This window comes from Anoplopoma fimbria, chromosome 14 (assembly GCF_027596085.1).
Source record: "Anoplopoma fimbria isolate UVic2021 breed Golden Eagle Sablefish chromosome 14, Afim_UVic_2022, whole genome shotgun sequence".
In the NCBI taxonomy this organism is placed as follows: Eukaryota; Metazoa; Chordata; class Actinopteri; order Perciformes; family Anoplopomatidae; genus Anoplopoma; species Anoplopoma fimbria.
Genome location: NC_072462.1, coordinates 15,718,410 through 15,741,195, shown reverse-complemented (window position 1 = coordinate 15,741,195; position 22,786 = coordinate 15,718,410). Strand labels below are relative to the sequence as shown.

The following is a 22,786-nucleotide window of genomic DNA, read 5'->3' as shown; positions in this document are numbered from 1 at the left end:
AAGGATCAGGTGGGAATCATTTAAATTGACAAATATAATATAGGTGTAAAATTAATAGGAATTTGTAAAGAATAAGACGTACTTAGAAGCCACCTGGCAAATGTGGTCGAACAAGAGCTTGTTTTATTGCAACGGAAAGGAAAAACTGAAAGTTCTAATGAGAATTTAAACAAAGTGCACCCAACTGCCTGGCTCAGTGCAATGAAGCTCTAAGCTGCGCAAAAGCAACAGTTATGATTTATATACAAACAGCACTTCCAGTATTTACATTTTGAGCCGGCCTTCCTGTTCTGTATGTTTGCCTTTTTTGTGTGTAGCTAGCCTACAGCATGAAGCAGCTAAAGAAATATCCTCAAAAGTTTGGTTTTTATTTCTGGATCTCTCACATTTTCTTCAGATATAGCAGTGGATTCAAACACATTGGGTGTAGTTTTGTTATTCTTTCTCTAAACTTAAACAGAGTACTGTATATGAAATTCATACCAACAACAATATGTTCTCTGTGCAGCTCCAATACGGTTGAATTGGCTCTTACATATTTCTTCACACTCTGTTTCCATATATTTTATTCCTGCCCCATTGAATTTGCATGTAGCTTTTATATTATGTGCATTATAGTTTCCTGCACTATAGCTCAAGCCGTCATAAATTGTAAAATCATGATCACAATAACCAAGACTTGTTCATGCTGTTGTATATTCTAGAAGTGTATGAGGAGAGCAGAAGGTTTTAAGGTTAAAACGGTCTAATGAGATGCTTCTGCCAACAAGTTTCCACTCTTCACAGTCAAAAGCCCAAGTCAAGAGTGCAGAAAACAATCGAATACAATCATTTTCTAAAAATCAACACTATTCCTTGGAGTCCGGATGGATTTTACTAGTGTCTGCTGCTGACTGCAGTCATTCTGTTGTTGTGAAACAGGCAATGCTTCTTGGCCGGCCAGTGTTGACAGCAGATACGTGTTAAGGATTAGATGAGAGATAGAGGGAGTTAGTTCTTTTGTAAATCCGGTACAGATGCTGACATTTCACCAGGCGTATTAAGAAGTTTGAACCAGACTACTAAACTGGTGAATCACGATGTGTGAATTATAGATTAATTGATCCAAGCTAGTTTTCCTGCAATGTTACCAAGCAACATGAGTCATACAAGTTTCTTACAGGAAATGTTTTGCAGTCTAGCATGCATTATCTGTAAAGCCTCAAATCAAAGCAATGCATCTGTAACTGCTGTTACCATAGCTATTCAACCAGCTTTAAAAAACATTAAAAGGTATAATTTTTTTATCATATTTTACACACTATTATCCATGGACCTGGTTAAAAAATTGAAATGTTTATAGCCTGACAGTTTGAATTCATCATTGTTAAATTGTCTCTTTAACCTGCCTTTTTTATTTTTTTTTAAAGGACACTCAAGATTGAAGGATCTTAAATTTATACCTAAATCTCTGTAATCAGCTTATATCTAGAAATATATTGGCCAGACTGACAGGAAGGCCTAGTGGGGCTTTGTATTTATTCCGCTCAATATCTCTGTGGTAAACCAAATGTCTTGTCAAAGAAATAGTTAACAAGTTAAAGTGTTCATTACATTTGGAATTGTTGCTCCTGACATCATGCATAATTCAAAATTACCTTGGTGTTCATCCAGCTACTCCAGTAGGACTCTTTGAATACTAACACTTAAGCCGGAAGATGTTGCTATATCAGAGAACATCAGGAGGAAAAGTGCATATTATCATATGTCATAACGCTGCTTTTTCTATGTTGGTCCTTACTCCTGAAATTATTTCAAACACTGGCTCATGTTTTACAAATGAGAGCCCAATTCAGACACACAGTCTGTTCTCTGCAATTTTATTATTGAAAACTCTGTCTGTGGTTGCATCTGATGAGGTGTTGTCTTCCTCCCTGTCAGCAGTGTAGGGATGTTGCCCACAGTGATGCGCACTTACAGTAAGTGAGGGAGTGATGTTTCAGAGATGGATAGCATTTCCAGTATTTATCGACTGCTGCGAGGCGGCCCTGGATGACACTGCATTCAGACACATTAGCGGTAGAGGGAGACTTGACGGGCCTGTTGGAGGGAACGAGGGGGTTGAGAAGTGAGGAGGGCAGACGTTGTCTGACACAGAGACATCGATCGCAGCCTCATCGCTCTCTTAGCTGCTTCCTGTGTTTTCATTGTGCTATCATTGGATGAGAGCAAACAACAACGTCAGGGGGAAAGGCTGCTGATAGCTCCGTATCTAATGTGCATGGATCGCCAGGCTGAGAGATTTAGATTTACTAGAACGCCTAATAATGTTTGTCTGGATGCCTCTGAATAAGCTATTACTGATAGAATTAGAGCTGTAATACTTACAATAAACTCTGGCTGGACAACCTTCTGTGTGGGGTTTGCATGTTCTCCCCGTGTCAGCGTGGGTTCTCTCCGGGTTCTCCGGCTTCCTCCCACAGTCCAAAGACATGCAGCTTAGGTGCATTGAAGACTCTAAATTGCCCGTAGGTGTGGATGTGAGTGTGAATGGTTGTTTGTCTCTATATGTCAGCCCTGTGACAGGCTGGCGACCTGTCCAGGGTGTACCCTGCCTTCGCCCATTGACAGCTGAGATCGGCTCCAGCACCCCTGCGACCCTTAACTGGATAAACAGGTTACAGAAAATGGACAACACAATTATATTACACACACACACACACACACACACACACACACACACACACACACACACACACACACACACACACACACACACACACACACACACACACACACACACACACACACACACAGTTTATTGTCTAATAGTGGTCTTTATTGGTATTAAACAAGTGTCCAGAGCCAAGAGTCATTCCATTTATACCAGATATTTATTTATAGTAGCACTGCAGTGAATGTGTTGTTGAGAAAACACTAAAAGGACTTATCTTTAGTATTTTCATAATATACATTGGCTAAACAGTTTGACTTTAAGATGAAAAATAAGCATTTAGTGTTAAATGTATAGTTTAGAGGCCCTGACAACCTACAAATGGACTAGTAAGTAAAGTATAAGTCAAATAGCTTATCTGGGTTTTACTCCGCAAATTTATCCTGGTAGTCCAGTAAATTAGATTTTTGATTTAGTCATTGTCTGGTGTATTGTCTGAATATTTACAGGTTCCAATCTCCCAGTCTTTTATACATTTTGGACGCGAGGCTACCCTTTTGTTTACGGTTGGATTACACAAATTTATAGCTTTGTCACCTCCATAAGTGAGTGAATAAGTGTGTGTGTGATATTTGCTTAGGGAGGTAAAGTATTCACACCTGCAGTAAACAAAGTCTGGATTTAATTAACAAGCTTAGTTAACATGTGTCTGGTAAAGCATGCATCTGAATAAATTAACCTTATTGCACTTTTATTTGTTTGTAAAGAGAAACAAAATATGTCAACACTTGAGTTAAGAGGAACGTGCATGGATTGTATGATTCTTTTAGTAATTTCCACACCACAACAGCGCATGAATTTCGTCCAGAGTGCTCCATAATTTCACACAGATGTGAACAATGAAGACATATTGTGTATCTCATGTGGCACTCTACTCCGTCACAGACAGTCAATCACGAACATCAAGCGTGTATTTTGTTATTCCCACACTGAGTTTATGTTAGACTCCTATAAAAGGATTTTTTTATTATTTTCCCTCAAAAGCAAATGTGGTGCCTTAAATAATAAATATTCCGCTACTTTTTTTTATTTCATCTGTGGAGCAGGACTATTAAGTGCTTTTTAAAGTCTTTCTTTGTGCAGTTTAAATATGTAATACTACATAAAAAAGGTCTGGGGAAACGTCATGTTAATTTGTTTCAAAGCTGCAAACAATTCAATTTAAACCCAAAAAACAGGAGTTTTGTCGGCCAGATAAATGAGAGTGGATATAGACAGACAAGCAGAGAATAATAAACCAACTAGCTTTTCTGCTGAATGACATGTTTCTGCTCACAAGTTTTTTGACTTTTTCTCCAAATTAAGGGAAAAGCCACCTCATTGACAAGCTCAGGGTCAGCCAGCCAACTAGAGACGGGGCTTCCCGGCCAAAGCTGCATTGCCACTGGGTTTCCCATCAGCCAGTGGAGCAGACGGTTAAACGCTCAGTCAGGCTTTCCCTGAAGAAAATGGGGAGGTCTCATCTGCTTTTTTGAGCTGAGGCATTAACATGATCAATGGCTGTAAGGAGGCAAAGCTAAAAGTAAGATTACAATACAAAAAATAATTAATGGAATTTGTTGTTTGCTTTGATTTGATTTCTGCATGTAGTCAATGCATTATCTCAATTTTTTTGACTATGTGCATGAGATTGAGATTTGATTTTGCACTCAGACTCGACCTTCACTTGATTTCATACTGAACTACAGACTACTGACTTGTAAACTGTTAGCAGCTTTGCAAAACTGAATGTTACTGTTGCATTCTATAGAAAGGCTAATGTTTACGGTTCACACTGTGTATAACTATAAATCATCCAAACGTCACATTTATGTTTCAAGAAACAAACTTTAGTGTATGTAGTGGTGCTGTAAAGCCACCCTGGGAATTTACGCTCCTCAGAAACCATGTTCCTAGTATATGATGATGACAGTGTCCAAGGTTCATGTTATTCTTTCATTCATATCAGTCGCAGTGCAGAGCGTCCCAACATCCACATCTGCTCTTGACTATCTACGCTTTTTAACTACAGGATGGACAACAGAAGGATCTGTGTTCATGGTGATTATTGTCAGGTGTTTCTGTCTAAGATGAGCAGAGTAACAGCTGAATGTCAATTTCTTTGTTAGCATCTGCAAATCCATCTCTCCTGGACAGAATTAGCCCTGAGTTGAGGGACTCCTGAAAAAGTACAGGCTTATAGTGCTGTGATGAAAGTGTGTGTGTGTGTATTTTTGATGACAGGAACAACAAAAATATATTTTTAGACTCAAACCATCTGTATTTATTGTTTGCAGGAGTCTGCAATAATGGATACTATAGAGAAGAAGAAAACATAGATGTTGTTGATGGAAATGACACAAGTGATGAAGTGTGAAGAAGAGTTTGTCCAGTCAGAAGGGTGTCTGTCTTCTTAGGCTCTGTAACAGCAATGATTAGATGTTATATTTACACTTGTGTGGCAATGCAGGGCATTGAAATAGGTTTAAGTACGACTTTGGGGGAATAGTCCTTTTTCACAGTAGAAAAAGCATAGGTGTAAATGATTAAATGAATATTAGTGTTTATTGAATTACATTTAGCTGCTGCAGTTTCAGGGTCCTGTGGGGATTTAATCAACTAAAATTGAATCTTCCCATACATAATGTAAGCATCTTTGGCCGACAGACAACAATGATGCATCTCAGTGCAGATACATTGTACTGGGATAAAAAAAAGAAACGACTAGAACCATGAAAGTAGCACACAGTAACTTTGAGCTACACTATGTCCTTGCTTGACACTGCCCTATACATGCTACATGTTCCAACACAGTGTGCCATCCAATTTGTACCTCTAGTGTGCTTCCAGCTCAATGTGGCATTAGCAGTCACAGATGAAAGGCAATTAATTTCGGCATAAGGTCACTGCGTTTGATTTTCTCCAGCATGGAAATAACAAAAGCACACCCTTTCATTTTAAGTCTAGATCGGGGGACTGATAGTGGAGTTTTGATGTGTGATCTGAAACAGGACAATAGGGGCATAAAAGTTCACAGGTGTATGGTGGGGTTAGAACATGTAGCGCTTTAAAAGTAATGAGTACTACCTTAAAATAAGTCCTGGAGTTAACTGGAAGCCAATGCAGGTTGCAAAGGTTTGGATGGATGGAGAAGCTGGTACAGAGTTACACATTTCCTAGTTTCATTTTCAAAAAGCTAAGGATTAAGTAGATTCATGCAGGAAATCTTTACAAGATCTAAGGTATTGATGCTGATGTTTCTCTGACAAGACCAATCATTTTGCAATAAATCTGACAACGAAATGTTGCTACTGACAGTGCAGGCAAATATCTGAGGTGTAAGCTGTATCACTGTAGCCTTTACACCACTCATAAACACACAAAAGAGCTTTCAGCACTGCAGCCAAGGGAGGGGTTTGGGTGCGCATGGAAAATCTGCACAGAGGCTCCCTCCTCCTGCTCTGGCCCTGCACTCCCTCTCAATCACACTACCAACATCATAGAGCAGGTAGTTTGACCAGAGGCATTGGACCGGCCCAGCCTATTAATTGCCTCTGAATTATAAAGCAGTAAAACTAAATTTAACCAAACACCATTAATCATAACGGCTAGGAGCGTCTGTTTAAATGAACAGAGGCTTTCTGGGGCATCCATGGGCAGTTAATTTACCATTTAAACCCCACCTGTCTGTGTCAACTAGTCCGTAGAGAGGTGCATACATTTAGTCCAATAGCTGTTGCAAGGGCTGTGTTGTATTCATTCTTGTATTCTTTACTACAGCCAAGGACTTGGAATTTTAGAAAACAATCCAGTGTGAAAAAGGCCCAGATGAATAACGTACAGGCTTTATATTTCAAATCAACTGACCTGAATGTTTCTTGTGCAGTTTGCCATATTTATGGATTTGAGTTAATATATTCATCAAATAAAGATTATTTCATTGGAATTTATAAAAGTATGATGTTGTTGTTCAGTCACTATGTGACATTGAAACCATAAGATGACAGTATTTACTCTCAAACCACTCTTAACAAGGGGGATGAATGCTGTACTTGTTCAACACAACTAATCAGCAAGATCAAATTGTGGAATTGTTGAACAGTATTAAATTAATCCGATTGCTGATGCTGTGATTGGTCAGTTGGACTAAGTATCTCCATTGCGTGGTTGTTGTCTTGCTCTGGTGATGGCCAGAGACTGAAAGCTCATTTATTTTGGTGCAGCAAAGTGTGGGGAAAGACAAAGTATTTGCATGTTGATTCTGAAAAAACAGATGCAAGTCAGATGAAGATGATGAATCATAAGTTGTTGTTTTTTACCAGAAAGATTCAGTGTTGTACAAAGCACAAGACATGATCACCTTTTTCATTGTAAGATATACATGAACGTTGTCCTCTTGCAGTCCTCTTTTTTGACACATTATTTCTGAACAAAAGGCATTTTTAACTATTTGAAATTTATATTTTAATTTAAGATTGGTTAAATATGAGATTTTGTAATTATAAAACTAAAATAGTCTATATACTCACCAACTAATAGACTTGACTTTTATTTTAGAATATTTTCATAGTTTTTGTCACAAAAACAAGAATGAAAAAGCTGGTCTTTAAGTGACCACCCTCATTCATTACTCAGTCTGTTCCCGTCCCCTCTGGTTCACACATTTTGGTTTATATTGTTTTTGACAGATTTGACACAAACCATGTCTTCCAAGCTGCTCTCGTCATTAAACATTTCCTGCAGCTTTGGTAGGACATTCCTAAACGCGCTGTGTGCACACACACACACACACACACACGCTATTAGTGCTTGTTAAAGAGCATGTGATATGGTGAGTACACGACCAGTTTCCCATAATTACAGCCTCCTGTGAACCTTAGAGGAAGCAAGTGCTATGGGTGACTAAACTGGGACATCTTAAATTCCCTCTAAATTAAATGCTTCCTTCTCTTTTCCAAAAAATCGATGTCTTTTAAACTGAAACTTTCAAAAAAGAAAGAAAAGTTAAACTATTGTCCCTGCTCAGCCTCCATCTCCTGTTGCATTTTTCCGTTTCTTTGACCCTATTGCTGTCATGTCTCTTCCCTCCCCGTTGGTTATTTAGTGGCTTGCAGGACTAATTGGAGCAAGAGACAGGTGGAGCCGCTCTGTAGCAATCAGTCTTGTTAGTGGCGGGGCAAAAGCTCACACTGGGCGATCTTCTTGTTTTTGCAGTGTGAACAGTGGAAGGTAGGCATGAACTTTTGACACCGCATATATGGGGCCCCTTAGCAGCCTGCCAGACTTAACCTATTGTGGGAGTTCTCTTTGTAACACCAAGGTTAAAACACCTCTTTATCAATATGCTTAGAAAATGCTGCTTTTATTCTGAAAAGGTAGTCTACATCTCATTAGTCTCTTGTGGTGCATCAGATTCCTAATTTCTTTCATACAGATTTTAAGATTTAAGATGAGACTGTTCTTCACTGACACCCCAGCATGATCACTTACTTATCGGTCCACTTACCTTTTACTGTCTCTTTGCCTGCTTCTGCGTCAGTGTGTGTGGTAAGTGCAAGTTCACTAATGACGTGTCAGAGTGAGCGTGTCCACTGTGCGCTGACATGGTGCAGTTTAATGCGACCAGGCAGGTGTGAGGGTCACAGCCAGTTTGTGGACCAGCGTCTTGACCCCTGCTGTCTGCTTTGTCTGACCGTCAGAGGAACCCCTTAATTAAACCCTTTGGTTTGCGGTGTCTCCCCGACGCAGCCCAGCGGACACTCGGCAACAATCCCTTCATTAAATGCTCCTGGTTGACTTGGCAAGAAGAGCCTCAGTTTGCCAATTCCTGCTGCACATAATCCATATTAAGAGATTCTCAATTTTTTCACTTTGAATTGTGAGCAACTGTTCCTATTTTTCATTATTTAGTAGAGTATTCAAAATCAACAAGTTGCTATGGATAACATTTTCAAATTTATTGTTGACTATTTTTCCTTTGTGACCAGGAACTTTGCCTGTGTCTAAATTGAATCTGTCTCAATCTGTCCCATTATCAATCAATGCAAAAACATATAACTGGAAAAACTGACTGAACTGAAACGTGCTTTAGATGTAAATACATTAATTTAGCCTATGTCAGATCTATAAAACGTTGCTTATATGCTTTTTCACCTCCAAAATGTTTTCATCATTGCGGCAGTTTCGAATGATTAGTTACAGATCTACAGACTGCTGCACAGTGTTTTTTAAACAACATGTTGCCATTGGTTTGGTGTATGTTTGCAATGTGAGTACATACTATAATGTAAGATTCCAGAGTAGGTATAAAGTGGCCAGAAAATGAAAAGGAGTAAGTACAGCCCACTAGCAGCCAGGTCTGCTGACAAAAACAAGGAGGTTTACTCAGTAGAGATCCAGCAAGGCCCAGTGACCTTCAGTGTTTGGGAGTCTGAGAGAGAGACTTATACAGAGTGTGAGAGAGAGAGAGAGAGAGAGAGAGAGGGGAAGAGATTTCATTACACTGATCTTGGCCCGAGCGTGTTGTTGCCTTGGCCGTGGAAAATCACAGAGCACTTTCTTAACGGCACCTTTAGAGCCAAACAGACACTTCTTTACATGGAATTCATCTGTAAGGTTGTGTGGCTGTTTTGTAACCATGAGTGAAACCTGAGCCACAGGTGTGTTTCAGGTGCAGTCCACAGAAAGGGCCCTGTGCATTGTTGAAATCACAGGCTTTCAGTTGGCTTCAGTGTTTAGTAGTCAAATATAAAGAGATTACAACATCTTTGTCCCTCCGAGTGATTTGATAACATTCCTATGAATAAGCTACATCCGTGGGTGAAAAGAAAAGTATAGTTTATGAGGAAATATGATCAGGTTCTTTGCAGTTTACCCTTTGCTATGATGTACCACAGCTGTAGTTATTCAATGAAAGACTTACTTCAGGGTTAGTTCACAAAACTTAAGAAGGAAGTATATTTCATAACATATGGAACAAATGAAAAACAAATGACGAGCAGAACGTGCTGTCTGTCAAAAAAAGTCCACACAACCGTTGTATTAATACATTGTCTAATGCAACACCATGTTTTCACGGTGATCTGCAAGGCAAACAGTCTGTTATCCTGTTCCAAAACCATGAAATAAGTTTGAGACATTGTTGTAAAAGGAAAACATATATATATATATATTGTGAAATAGAATTAAATATAGCCTGAACGATTGGAGATTTTATTCATATTGCATGCGTTTGCTGTGGGTGTGGAAATTTGCAATAAATAAAATAAAAAGTGCCAAATTGCTGCTTCGCATGGCATCTCTTGGTTTAGTTTTTTTTCTTGACTGGTTAGAAGCAGTGTTAAGTGAAATGTTTATGGGTATGACAAAAGTTTTGACATTTACTGCCTGACACAGTCACAGAAACAGAAACCGTGCAGTTGCAAAACTTAATTATTACCTGCACACTGTTCACCTTTATGCATGACTGAATGCTGTAAATTCAGATATGTGGATTTATCACGAAATGATATGAAAGAAATGATTCAAAAAGATCTTGTTGATAGTTCAGTGTTTTTTTATTATCTCACTACGTTGTCACATCATGAAAGAAAGAGACAGTGAGACAGACAGAGTGAGAGAATGAGACAGCGTGACAGACAGAGGGAGGGGAAGGAGGGCCAATCTTGCTGTGACAGTCTTTTCACTCCTTATGAATGACGTTTTTCTTCCCACTCGGCATTCTTTGGGACTTCAAAGCGTCAATCTCAGCAGAGTGATTTGGCCTTACTATTGTGTGAATCCTGAATATTCATCAGGGTCTTTCTTTTCCTTGAGCGCTGAGACTCTGCTTTGGTTCTGCAGGGATCCCACGTTATATTAGTGGATATAGATAAAGATTGTATGTAGATAAATGTCTGATGTCTTGTGCGAATAAGGGTGTTCGGATTTATATGGACACACACTCTCTCAATAAATGATTAAGTTAAGTTTCATGCTTAAATGTTGACAAGACTACATCAACCTTCCTTCGTTCTCTAATTAATAAAAAGAAAGAACCCTAAATGATTAGCTTGTTGTTAGACAAAGCATATTCAACAATCTAATTTATAACTAGGGATTTGAAATGGCAGAGGAAGTTGTTTGTCAAAGTGCCATTAGTCAAATAATTGTATATTAATTAATCTGATGATTGATTAATTGTTTAAGGCATTTTTAAAGCAAAAATGCTCAACAGTTGCTGGTTTCACCTTCTCACATGAGGATTTGTTCTTTTCCGCTGTTGTTTATCACTGTAAATTGAAACCTTTGTGTTTTGAACTGCTTGTTGGACAAAAACAAACAATCTGAAGATTCAAGACACATCAGGCTGCCAGAAATTGACATATCGCGGGACTAAATAATTAATCCCGCCCTATGTTTTGTTGTTTATAGTACATAGTATTGCACATCTTTGTCTAGCTGGATAATGAAGATGGTGTCGCGCTTTCTTGACTCTTGTAACCTGATTGGACCATCTGGGCCAGACAGCTGTGTTACCACAGAAATAAACTGCTTTCCAGGATTCTGTGACAGCAGTTTTAACACTGAGCTGCTGAAAATCCTCCTAATTTCACAGAGCTGGGGGTCAGTTTGGCCCCGGCTGGAACATCGCTCATGATACGCATTCCATCTCTGCCCAAAGTAATTTCATCATCTGTGTTCTGTCATGGCTTTTTGTTTCACAGGTTAGCGGTGATTTTTCACAGTCATCGATGCCGTTCCTCTTGCTCTATGATGAAAGGTGCGTTTGCTCCTTTAAAGTCCTTTTCTGAAATAAAAAACTTGGCTCATTTTCACGGTGCATTGTAGCTGGTATTATTGTTACGGTCTCTATTTCATAAGAAAATGTTTGTCTTATGAAATGGAGACAGATTATTACAAACAACCAAGCTGCATTAATTGATCTCTGCTGGAGGGCAGAATGGGGGGCATACAGAGTCGGCAAAACAAATTGAAATAATCGCACAGCTCAAATCCTCCCCACCCTCCTTCCCAGTCTCTCCCAAATCAAAACTTAATGCTCACTCTAGTAAGAGGTCAGAGTACAAATGATGAAAACACAGTGCCAACAGAATCTTCACAAGCGAGGAGGTACTTGATTTACTGAAGTACATCGTGCGAAATAACTTATTAACATATTTTACACAAATTTTGATCAATCTGAAGAGGCAATATGTTCTCTCTGATGTGCATAGTGTTTGCAGTGCAGACAGTTTGTGTTGCATGCGCACAGCTCCTTGAGGATGATTTTAATTATTTTTATTTTTATTTGAATCTCTGGGGCTTTGCTGGAAAATTGTTGACTTTGGGTTTGAGCATCTTCCATTTTTAGTATTGCAAAAAAGTAAGAAGTAAGCAGAGGGTTCTGTGGTTTAATAATCAGAGAACAGAGCAGGTGTGGTTTCAGGAGCCCTGAGGTGGAATTTTTCTGTTGAAGAAACTTATATGTGAACTGGATGTCATTTTCCATGATGGCCCTCCATTAATTCCAACAAAAGTTTCTCTTTGGGCACATACACAGAAGAACTTTGTCAGACTTTGGCTGGTCAAGCTAGGTGACTTTCTGCTAACTTTTAACACTTGCATGAAAACAATTTACAAATACAGCTCTTTGAGACTTTTATATTTTTTACTGAACACAGTTGCTGCGTTCTCTCGCAGATCTGTGGTGGACTTACATGTTCAACCAGAACCTTGGTGTGTGAAACACAGCTTTTTTATCCTTTTCTGGCTCTGGCTCTTGCATGTCTAATGTGACTATTTCTCATTCCAGTTGCAACAAACATTGTGGTTTTACAACATGATCAAGGCGCTGACAGACTGATTTTTCAGAAGTATTAATCATCCTGTAACTATGTGTGTGATGACAGATGGGCTCTGCAGTTAAAATTCTTACTAAGCATGGGAGGGGAAGAAATAGCAAGGAAATTGAAGAGTTCATTTCACTAAAAGCTAAAAGTCTTCCAACCAGTCTGCTCTACTTTCAACCCCCTTTATGTGGTGAAGTGACCCCCACCTACAGAGCTGCTCACTCCCCTGGACCCCCCATCTCTGTGGGCTGAGTAGGCTGTCTGAGAATACAGGGAGGCTCCACGCTGGGCGTTTGATGGAGCGCAGAAGGGTGTGTGAGGTGCACTGACCCATTCACATTGCTCCCCATGCACTCGTGCTCCAGAATAGTCTGACTTATCACATGTAATGCACAGCGCTGTACAAATCAGGAGTGACAGCTATAGGGCCATAGGAGCACTGAAGGGGAGAAGTGGCTTCTGGGAGCTGCTGTTCCCACCCACTCAGACTTAAAGAGAGGACAGGTGTCGGCTAGAGAAGCCCATTTGTTGTTGTTGTTGTTGTTGTTTCTCCCTCCTCCATTACTACTTTAACACGCATTTATTGCTTCCCATTAACCATTTGAAATGGATAAACATCTCTGTATTCAAGGAAACTGTTTTTCTCACTCACAAGGATCTTACATGTGTTTTTAAGGAAATTTAGCCATCTCTGAGATGTTTATGATTTGTGTAGGTGCTGTAGTTAGACTTGATGTAATCTGTCTAATAACTCACTTAATCCTCTTAACTTGTTACCCACATAAATCTTCACCACTGGAATGTGTCCCTATTGTTATCGTGTTTTTTTTTCTTTCTGTGGTATTGCATGTTTGTGTGGGTTGGATTAGTGTGAAGTTGCAAAGTTGTGGCGGTGCCTGGAGGTGTGAGCCCTAATCACCTCTAATCACCTCATGTGTGATGGCCTGATCCCTCTATAAGTGTTTGTGTTTTCACCCCTTTCACACACGGACTCACATGAGGAACTGAAGGCGATGTAGCCCACGTCTGAACTTAAATACCAGACTCTTGGTTACAGATTAGTGCCCCGGTCTTTGCCATTCACCCAGCACCTGTGTTTGCAGCTGTAGTTTCAGACACATTACATGAAGATGAGGTTTTTCAGAGGTAGGCTGCCCATTTTTTATGTTCATCATTGTGTATTAGATCCTCTTTTGTGTTTGGTTTAGTTTCTTTGACTGTCAGACAGATGAAACGTGCAATTACATTTTTTTTTTATCTTCGAGGTACTTATGTACTTTTTAAGGGAGGGTGGATGTTAGTTGCAGCCATACTTTCATCCTTATGGTGAATTCAAGTATGCAGACTTCCTTTAAATGTTACAGTTGTATTGTGGAAATGAAAATTCTGTATAGAAATAAGGAAAAACTCTGCAGAAACAATTGATGTGCTAACTGGTATTATCATAACAGTAACCTGACAGAATTTCTTGGAAATTTAATGCAATAACTTATTCTCTAAATGCATCTCTTTGCAGTTGATAGAAACATAACCTTTGTCTGGCAGGATGTGCTTTAGCAACTCAGACTATTGTGCAGGGTTCTCGCTCGAGTGCATCAAACACTTCTTACCTCTGACTTGCAGGATTTGATACCAGGTGGTTTTACCAAAGTTTATGTACATTTCCTCTGTAAGTTTATACTCCTTAGTACTAACTGTAGTCTCTGTGTCCCTCTTGGCATGCTGTGTGTTTGTATGCCTGTGGCAAAACCTCATAATGCTTTCACACCTCGTTCAGCCTCTGCTCACATCCACGGCCGTGTTGCCCCTTTCTTTTCTACTCTACTTTCTGTGTCGGAGTGATGTGAGAATCTTTAATGTGTATGTCTCTGTGTGAAGAGAGAGAGAGAGAGAAAGAGAGAGAGGCTATACGCTATTCACATATACTCAGCTGCTCCCTCTCTAGTGAACCGGTCATAGAAAGGGCCGGACAAATAGCACAGTGAGAGAGCAACCAAGTAACACCCCCCCCTCTTTTCTCCCCCTCTTCTTTCGCTGTGTCTGTCTCTCCCAGGCTGTCCGTGTGGAGTAGTGCTGGAGGCTGCGGGGCTGCAGTGTGCTGTGGGAAGTTCCTGAGAGGCAGAGTGGCAGTCACACACACAGAGAGACACTTGTACAGAAAAGCGGACTGGCGCTCTTTACCCGGAAGGATATAAAACACAGTCTCACACCTCTGCCTCTTTGCACGGGCGTGTTCGTTGTGGCTGCGCCTAAGGGATTTGAAGGAGGTGGGAGCGACCGGAGTTGGTGCTGGAGTGATGGTGGTGGTGTGGCTACCTCAGGAGTGGGCCTGGCATGCTGTTCTCCTGGTGGCTGGACTGGCATCACTGAGCTGTGGGTCTGATGGTGAGTACTGTGCTGGACACCAGCTCTTACTGCGTGTTTTGATGCTTCCACCTTCCCGCTACCTTTTATGTTTTAAGTCACAGCGAGGTCGATCTGGCTGAGGCCTTGATGTGATTGCTTCAACTATATCACACATTGGCCAAACTGTAAAATAAAGCTGCAAGAAGCAAATTGAAAGATACAATTTCTGCACATTTTCCTCTTGGGTATCTATTTTTATGCTTTTGAGTGGGAGAAGGTTAAATGCACTTTATATTTCTGAAGTCAGAAGCATGTTTTCACACATTTTATTGTGCGTGTTGTCAGGGTACAGGTTGATCGTTATAGCTGTGAGGTTATCCATCTATTTTTTACCCTGCGGAATTTGTGATGAGCAAAAAGCTATTATGATCTCTTCAGAGGCTTCCCTGAGAACGGGGTGTGCATTTATCTGGCCTGTCCGCTCCCCCCCAAACCCCACCTCCACCACCCTGGTCATGTTTTGAATTGTTTGAAGATGGACAGCCAGTTGTCTTTTACGATGAATGCCAACAGTGTCATGGTGCCCCGTAAGGTTGTGACAGGCGGGGAGGGTCGACAAGCTCTCAGCCTCAAGGAGATGACACTTGTGCATTTGTTCTGTTTCTGATCTCGGAAAGGGAGAGACACATTGGTCAGTAAAGTGTTAGTATGAGGACGGTTGGGGATTTCCTGTTTTTAAATGTACGAATAGTGAAGTAGTAATTTTACCATTTCTCGGGGTTGACCGGTCCCCACAGAAAATTGATATCCAACTTTTTCACAATTGTCATTTCTTTGTCTTATACGATTATATAATACATTTATTTAAATATTGTACTGTTGGTTGCACAAAACAAGTCATTTAAGATATCACCTTGGCTTCAGGAGCTTGTAATCATTATCCAAATTTTTTTGAAAATAAGTTGCTGTGCTACTTTTAATGGTTTAAGGGGAGTGGTGTAACCTTTGCAGACATACTCAGTTGTCAAACAGTTACTAAGAACACAGTTGGGTGTCAGGCTGTAAAGCCAGCATTTGGGTGCACACACACACTCACACACACACACAAAAACATTTATTTTTTTTGCCATTAAGTGATGTTTTGGACAATTTCACCATATGACTCTTTGCTGCAACTGGATTTTCCACTGATGTGTCAGTTCTTTAATTTATCAACCTATTTATGCTCTCCTGGTTCTGCCATGGCCTCTTCATGGTATACTTTAGTTACAATGTACTCACAGTGTATGATACATAGTGTATATAAGTATATGTCAGTAGTACTCATTTAATGTAGTTTTTTCAGGGAATTATTGTTTTTTCCTCATACAGCAAAAATGTAAAAACATCTACGACCAAAGCTTTGACATTATATTAGCAGAGTTGTCATTGACACATTTTTGGGATAATTCTAGGGACAATTTCAAGCTTTAGAAAATGGAATAGCAGGAATAATATGCAGGTAGATATATATCACTCTAATGTAACTTCACATAAGAACACAGAGATTTTGATTTTAACCCTGAAAGAGATGCTTCACTGAAAGTGTGTCAAAAATAAAGACCAGCTGTAAAATCCCAGACTGACTGAGTAGTTCAGAGCTATCTGTAACTTTCGCAGTTGGTCATGAAATACCTCAGCTGCTGATGAATGGTTCTTCAGAGAATTTCCTTCATTCTTATCTGTGCAGACTAAGCTAAGTGTTTAACTTCTCATCCAATATTAGTCTAGCATGTTCATGGGTCAGTAACCACACAGATAGAAAGGATGTGGGAAGATAGAGTGAAATACAAACAGAATCATGCGTGAAAGGTAGCATTGATTATTATTCCATAACAGTCTGACTATAAATTGACACAAGGTAATTTGTGGTTGTGCAGAATAAAGCTGTGAGCCTTCTTTGAAGAGATTCCATTATAATGCTCTTTCTGCAGTTTTCCACAATTTAACTCCTTCTGCCAACTTTCTTTCATGAATGCTTGAGTCACCAGTTGCTTATATGCTTTCCTCTGTGATCTGATCGTGTAAAGGTCTCCCAAATGAGTAAAACATGTGGGAGGTTGCCCATAAATCTAAGCAGCACGGTCAATTTGCCACCTGTTGCAATAGGCTGGTAAAGTTCACAGAGACTAGATGAGCCACAGCCTCATGCTTCCACTCGCAATGCAGTGGAAATATAAAGAAGTTGGTTGTATGTTCTCAAAAGGTGTTTTTTTATTTTTATTATATTGGTTTTTGGCTTATTTCCTCCATCCACATATTTGGTCTTACTTTGTCCCATGTTTGTAACAAAAAACCGCTAGGTGACAATAAAAACCCCATGTGTCAAGAGAGACACTGACTTAAAAGAATTGTACAAGCTGTTTATGAATATTCCTGTTTTCAAAATACAGAAATATACAGGAGGCCAACAATAAGGATTATAACAGTAATCCTCTGGTCTGCTGGACAGACATGTAAAGTCAGTTTCCAAGTACAATGTCTGGTGTTTTCTTTCACAGCGATCTTCAAATCTCTGAAAATGTCAGTGTGTCTCTGTAGGAGTGTGTCTCTGTAAGAACATTCAGAGGAGTTTTTAGTTTACTTTATCAGCAACCATTACTATCCTGTAGCTCCACTTGTGAAATAGTTTAAAGAAGGAAGTTTGTAAGAAACAGACGACTCCTAATTACAAATCTTTCTAGTTTGAATTTAGGATAGGGGGAAACAGTATAATTGTGATGTTCTACATGATCGTTGTATTTGTACTTGAAATAGAAAGTTTGTGACTTCATTGAGAACTTGGTGCTTTTTGTTTCCTCTATTTGTAACACTGTTAATTATTATTCTAAGTTTAGGATATATATCCAACTTTAAAACAATTCTTTAACAGTTTGAAACAAAAGGTGCATTGACTACACTTATCGCTCTTTGGAAGACATCTGTGTTGAGCTGAGTGTTATGGAATAAGGTCAAAGTGTGATGTGGTGCAGTGGTCCAGGAGTACAAAACAGCAGCAGTTGGTCCTCGGCAGGACCAGGCCTCTCCAGCCTTCTGTGCGCTGCTTCCTGTCAGGATGTGGATACGGTTCCCCCACACAGAATTTGATCCCCAGGCAGATGTGCTGCTCCAGCGGTCAGGAATGGGAGCATATACTGTGTGTGCATTTATGTGTGTTTGTGTAACACTTATTCATGTGCACCACATGAGTATATCTGCCTTGTGAGATTTGGGTGCTTAGGGCTACTTTTTGTGAGTTCATGGAGTTCTTAAACACACAGTTTGTAATTTTATGTCGAAACATATGGGATAATGTAAGTATACAACTCAAAATATATAACATAGGTCTAGTCTTCTTACACATTTTAATGTTAAATATTATACTTTGAGAGAGCTTTAGGAATTGCTACCTCTGAATTATGAACTTCCCCAATACATGAATAAATAATACTGTAGATTTGGTAACACAAGAAAAAACATGTGAGTTGGAAATTCAAATTATAACCTTGATCAACTTTGAGAAAAACACTTTTTTGGAAGAGGTAATATTGTGGGGTAAAATGACATTGTGGTGGCGCTATGGCTGTAGTCTCTTACAATGTCTGTAATGGAGCCCAGCATTAGTCAGTGGCTTGTGGATTTTTCCAGTAAGTCCAGACCACATGGATAGAAGGACTAAGTGTGATATGAACTGATGGGCATTGTGGATAGACATTGTTAAATAATATATCTTGAAGTTGACAAGAGCAGGAATAATTAAGAGAAGATAGGATTGAGAAAGTGTGTGGGGATGAGCGCCACACACGTACACCATACTGTGGTCAATACAAAGCCTTGGTTTCAGAACATGCCAGCATCTACACCTGTTCTGTGTGTGTTCGTTTGTGTGTGTATACCTGTTTTATTGTATTTTTTTTTTAAACGTAATGTGAACACTATTGTTGTTTATTTTATTATTGTAAGGTTCAAATGCTGATTTGCTATTGTGTAGTTTGCATGTTCTCCCCATGTTGGCATGGCTTTTTTTTCCGGGTTCTCCTGCTTCCTTCCACTGTCCAAAAACATGTTGGTTGGGTTAATTGATGACTCCAAATCGCCTCTATCTCTGAATATGAGTGGAATGGTTTGTTTGTTTCTATGTGTCAGCGCTGTGATTGCCTGGCGGCCAGTCAGCTTGATTAGAATAGGTGGTTACAGATCATTGATGAAAGGATATACCTATTTAATGATATAATAATAATATGAATATATTAAATAAATACTGTACAACTATACTTAAAATGGTAAAGAGGAAAATAAGTATGGAAATAAGGACATGTTCATGCTGGCAAAACACACTTATATATCGAAAGAGGCTTTGCTAATCCCAAATTAATTTCCTTGAGAAATGCATGTTTTTTAAAGAAATAAACATGTTCTTCATAATATGGTTTATATGGCTCCTCTTAAATAACTGGTTCTCTTACCCTTTTATATGCAATATATGATATCACTCTCGCTCTCGTTCTTAGAATTCATTGGAATATACCAAAGTCAGTATGTCTGTGTCTGCCCTGTGTTTGAGAATTTTGCTGTGGATATAGCAGCTCTCTGCTGTATTCACACCTTTGTGGAAAGCTTTCTTTTCTCTGCAAACATTGTGAATCCCTGCGAGTTGAGCTAGTATTTCTGTCAGTGTGGTTGGGGTAACGTGGAGCGGAGTATGCACGTCTCCCCTCCATAAATTAGCTTAAGCATTATTGCTGCGAGTGGTGGGAGCCTGAAAGTGACCACCTCAGTCCTTCAGACCAGCAGTCATGGTCCTGGCTGGTAAACACAGAACAGGTTGCTGGAAGCTACTTAGTGGAAATGGTAGACCCCATGTGGTTTTGGCAGATATGGAGGAGAGATTGTGGAATGTGCTGCTCCTCCGACACGTTCTTTGTGTGTGTGTGTGTGTGTGTGTGTGTGTGCGCGCGCATGTACAATATGTGCACGTGCGTGAGTGTCTCGTGTGGCAGAGTCCTTTGAAGACTGTAGGGGGTTAAGAGGGATGATGGTGCGGTAGTAGGGTGGAGGAGGATGGATGGCCCCTTTGCAGGTTGGTTTTGACCTCTTAAGGGTCAGAGTGCACTCTGAAGACACAGGGGAAGATGTCTCCTTTGAGGAGGTGATTTATATCGGCCACCTGGAGTAACTTATCTCCCTTTTCTCTGATGTCCTCCTCTCGGCCTGTGATGAACTGTCTGTGTGAAGGTCTCAGCTCACAGATTAAATGGCTGTAGAACTCTGAAGTTGGCTCTTGTGAAACAACCGTACTAATTGGAAAACGTTATGCAGAGGGTTTTTTTCTCTCGTTTTCCCGGCCATTAAATTCCCCCCAGGTAAGATTTCTCTCCTAACGTATCACTGGTAATGGCAGTAATTCTGTTTTGCATTGATTTCCAGTTATTTCTTGAATGAAAACCCTAACACAATATTCTAACATTATATTTATTGATTGCCAGTGTCTGGATAACAACATTAGTAGTTAAGGTTGCATCACACACTTCTGTCTCTAGTGCACAAAACAAATCCAAAGTAGCCTTGGACAATATAAATATTATTCAGGAATTCAATTCAGAGATTAATAGAGGACAATTTTACCTTTACATCTGGGATTAAATTAATCATTGTTTTCATGGGACATCATTTCAGATAAATGCTTCAACAGTGCACAGCAGTACACACACATATAAGGCTACAAATGAAATAGACAAATAGTATTCAGTTAACAAGGTCACAAAGGTCACAAAGCACATTTCTTTAAAATGCCCTACTCCTGACTCATCACTGACTCTTGTTCTGCAGCAATCCACTGCGAAAGATCCTTTTTCTTTGAAACATTAAACATTCTTAATGTAAGAAAAGTTGTATTACATTTGACCTTTTCTTCTCTTGCTGTTGCATTTGTGTCGTATTTGTGACCATACACTGATCATCCAAGTATGTTTAGGAAAATGTCCTTTTTCAGCTTTCCTGTACTGGTATGAAATGGTGATGTGCAAGAAAAATTTAATAAAATGACTTATGTCTTGCCAATGCTGTAGACTTCCGTTTATGCTGCTCCTCAGTTGTTTGGGAATAGAGTGGGGCGCAAACATATCTCATTAATAAAATATAAAATTTTTAGTTTGGGCAAATCTACCTCACACAAGACTTTTGTTTTGTTTCTGGTTTTTTTATATTTGTGTTTTTGTGTTTGGTTTTGCATCAAGGTCACAGGATGGCCAGCATGTTGGTTGTACACATGGTGTGATGGATTTGTACAATATGGGTTGCTGTCTTCCATGCCATGCATGTTCGCTTGAACAAACCAGTAGATTAATTGTATGTAATAACAAGTCAGTTCATTATGGCTCAAGTGTGTTTGACCTTAATCACATCACTGTCTAAATGAACAACTGACAGACTTCCCCAACCTTAGGACCTGAGTGAGAACAAGGAAAAGCCCCCAAAAAACGGGCCTCTTCAAGGACAGTCAGACAGAATTAAGAGCTGAGAATAGGCAAACAAAGGAAACATATATTTGAAAATGCAGCAATAAATATATACAAAATCCTAGAGTGAGAGCTGTTGGATAAAGTCAGTTTGGTTCATGTGTGTCATTAGTATCATCATAGGAGTGACACACGGTCCACAGTCATGCTACCTCTTACACCAAGGAAAGCTTTCCTGGAAGTGTGGAAGGAGGAAATGTCACAAACCACACTGATAGTGTTCATTGCAAAAGAGATGAAAAACATGGTCAGGAAGAAGACACATGATCCGTCATCACTTATTCAGATAGTTTTGGAAATGCTGAAGCCATTTCGGACATGCCTAAGATGGAGTGCCACCGACAGTGATGAGCTGTAACTGAACGTCTCCAGCTGGAGTAATTCACTATATGTAACTTCTAATTGCTTCGTGTGTGTGTGTGTCTATGTCTGTGTTTGTGTGTGTCTAGTTTGAGGAACAGCCTGTGGAATGTGTGGGGGATGCAGATCAGATGTCGGGGTGACCTTGAGTGTGCCTCATGGCTGACACAGCAAGTCTGTTTGTTGTGTGTGTGTGTGTGTTGTGTGTGTGTGTGTGTGTGTGTGTGTGTGTGTGTGTGTGTGTGTGTGTGTGTGTGTGTGTGTGTGTGTGTGTGTGTGTGTGTGTGTGTGTGTGTGTGTGTGTGTGTGTGTGTGTGTGTGTGTGAGAGAAAGGGACAATGAACTATGTTCATTTATGTCTGAGTGAAAAACAATGCACTTCTGTCATGTATTGATAATAATAACTCAACTTTTGATTTGATATAACCGAATCTATTAAGTTGCGTTTTAGTCTATCTACTTGCAGGAAGGCTATTTTATACCAGGATGATTTTTTTCCCCTTATGAATGAGGTGTTTTAGGTCAGGAAGAAAAGCTCTTTGTTAGTAGAACGTATGCGAAGGGAACAAAGATGGCCTCTACCTTACTGTAAGACTCCCGCTGGCTTTACATCCTATAGCCTCTTTAATAGTCCGTTGAACACACAGTGACTGTAGTAAAAAAGGTTTTTATATACCATGTAAGATGCAAGACCTGCAAGACCACACCCACACCACACACACACACACACACACACACACACACACACTGTCTTTGAACACAAATCTTATGCTATGTAACATTCTACAGAAATTACTACATAAACTTTTAGCATACATCCTCTGCTAACTTTAATGCTGACACTAAGCCCCTTATGCCCTTAACATTACAATAAATGACAATCAAACTCTCTTTAAGGCTATTGTCAGCTTGTTGTAGACAGAAGATAAACAATCATCTTGATATAAATATCTAATTTTGTCCTTAATAATAAGTGCATAAGGTAAGGTTTGCTTGGGGAATAGATAAAACATGTATTAACG

At 39.6% G+C, this 22,786-nt stretch overlaps 1 protein-coding gene across 1 annotated transcript in view; it reads left to right on the top strand.

The window, feature by feature from the left end:
• Nucleotides 1-22,786, top strand: part of LOC129102846 (bone morphogenetic protein receptor type-1B-like) — a 48,918-nt gene that overhangs the window by 16,641 nt on the left and 9,491 nt on the right. Inside the window, exon 4 of the mRNA XM_054613122.1 lies at nt 14,576-14,907. Coding sequence (XP_054469097.1) covers nt 14,820-14,907 — 88 coding nt within the window. The 5' untranslated portion in view covers nt 14,576-14,819. The remainder of the gene's footprint in view (nt 1-14,575; nt 14,908-22,786) is intronic.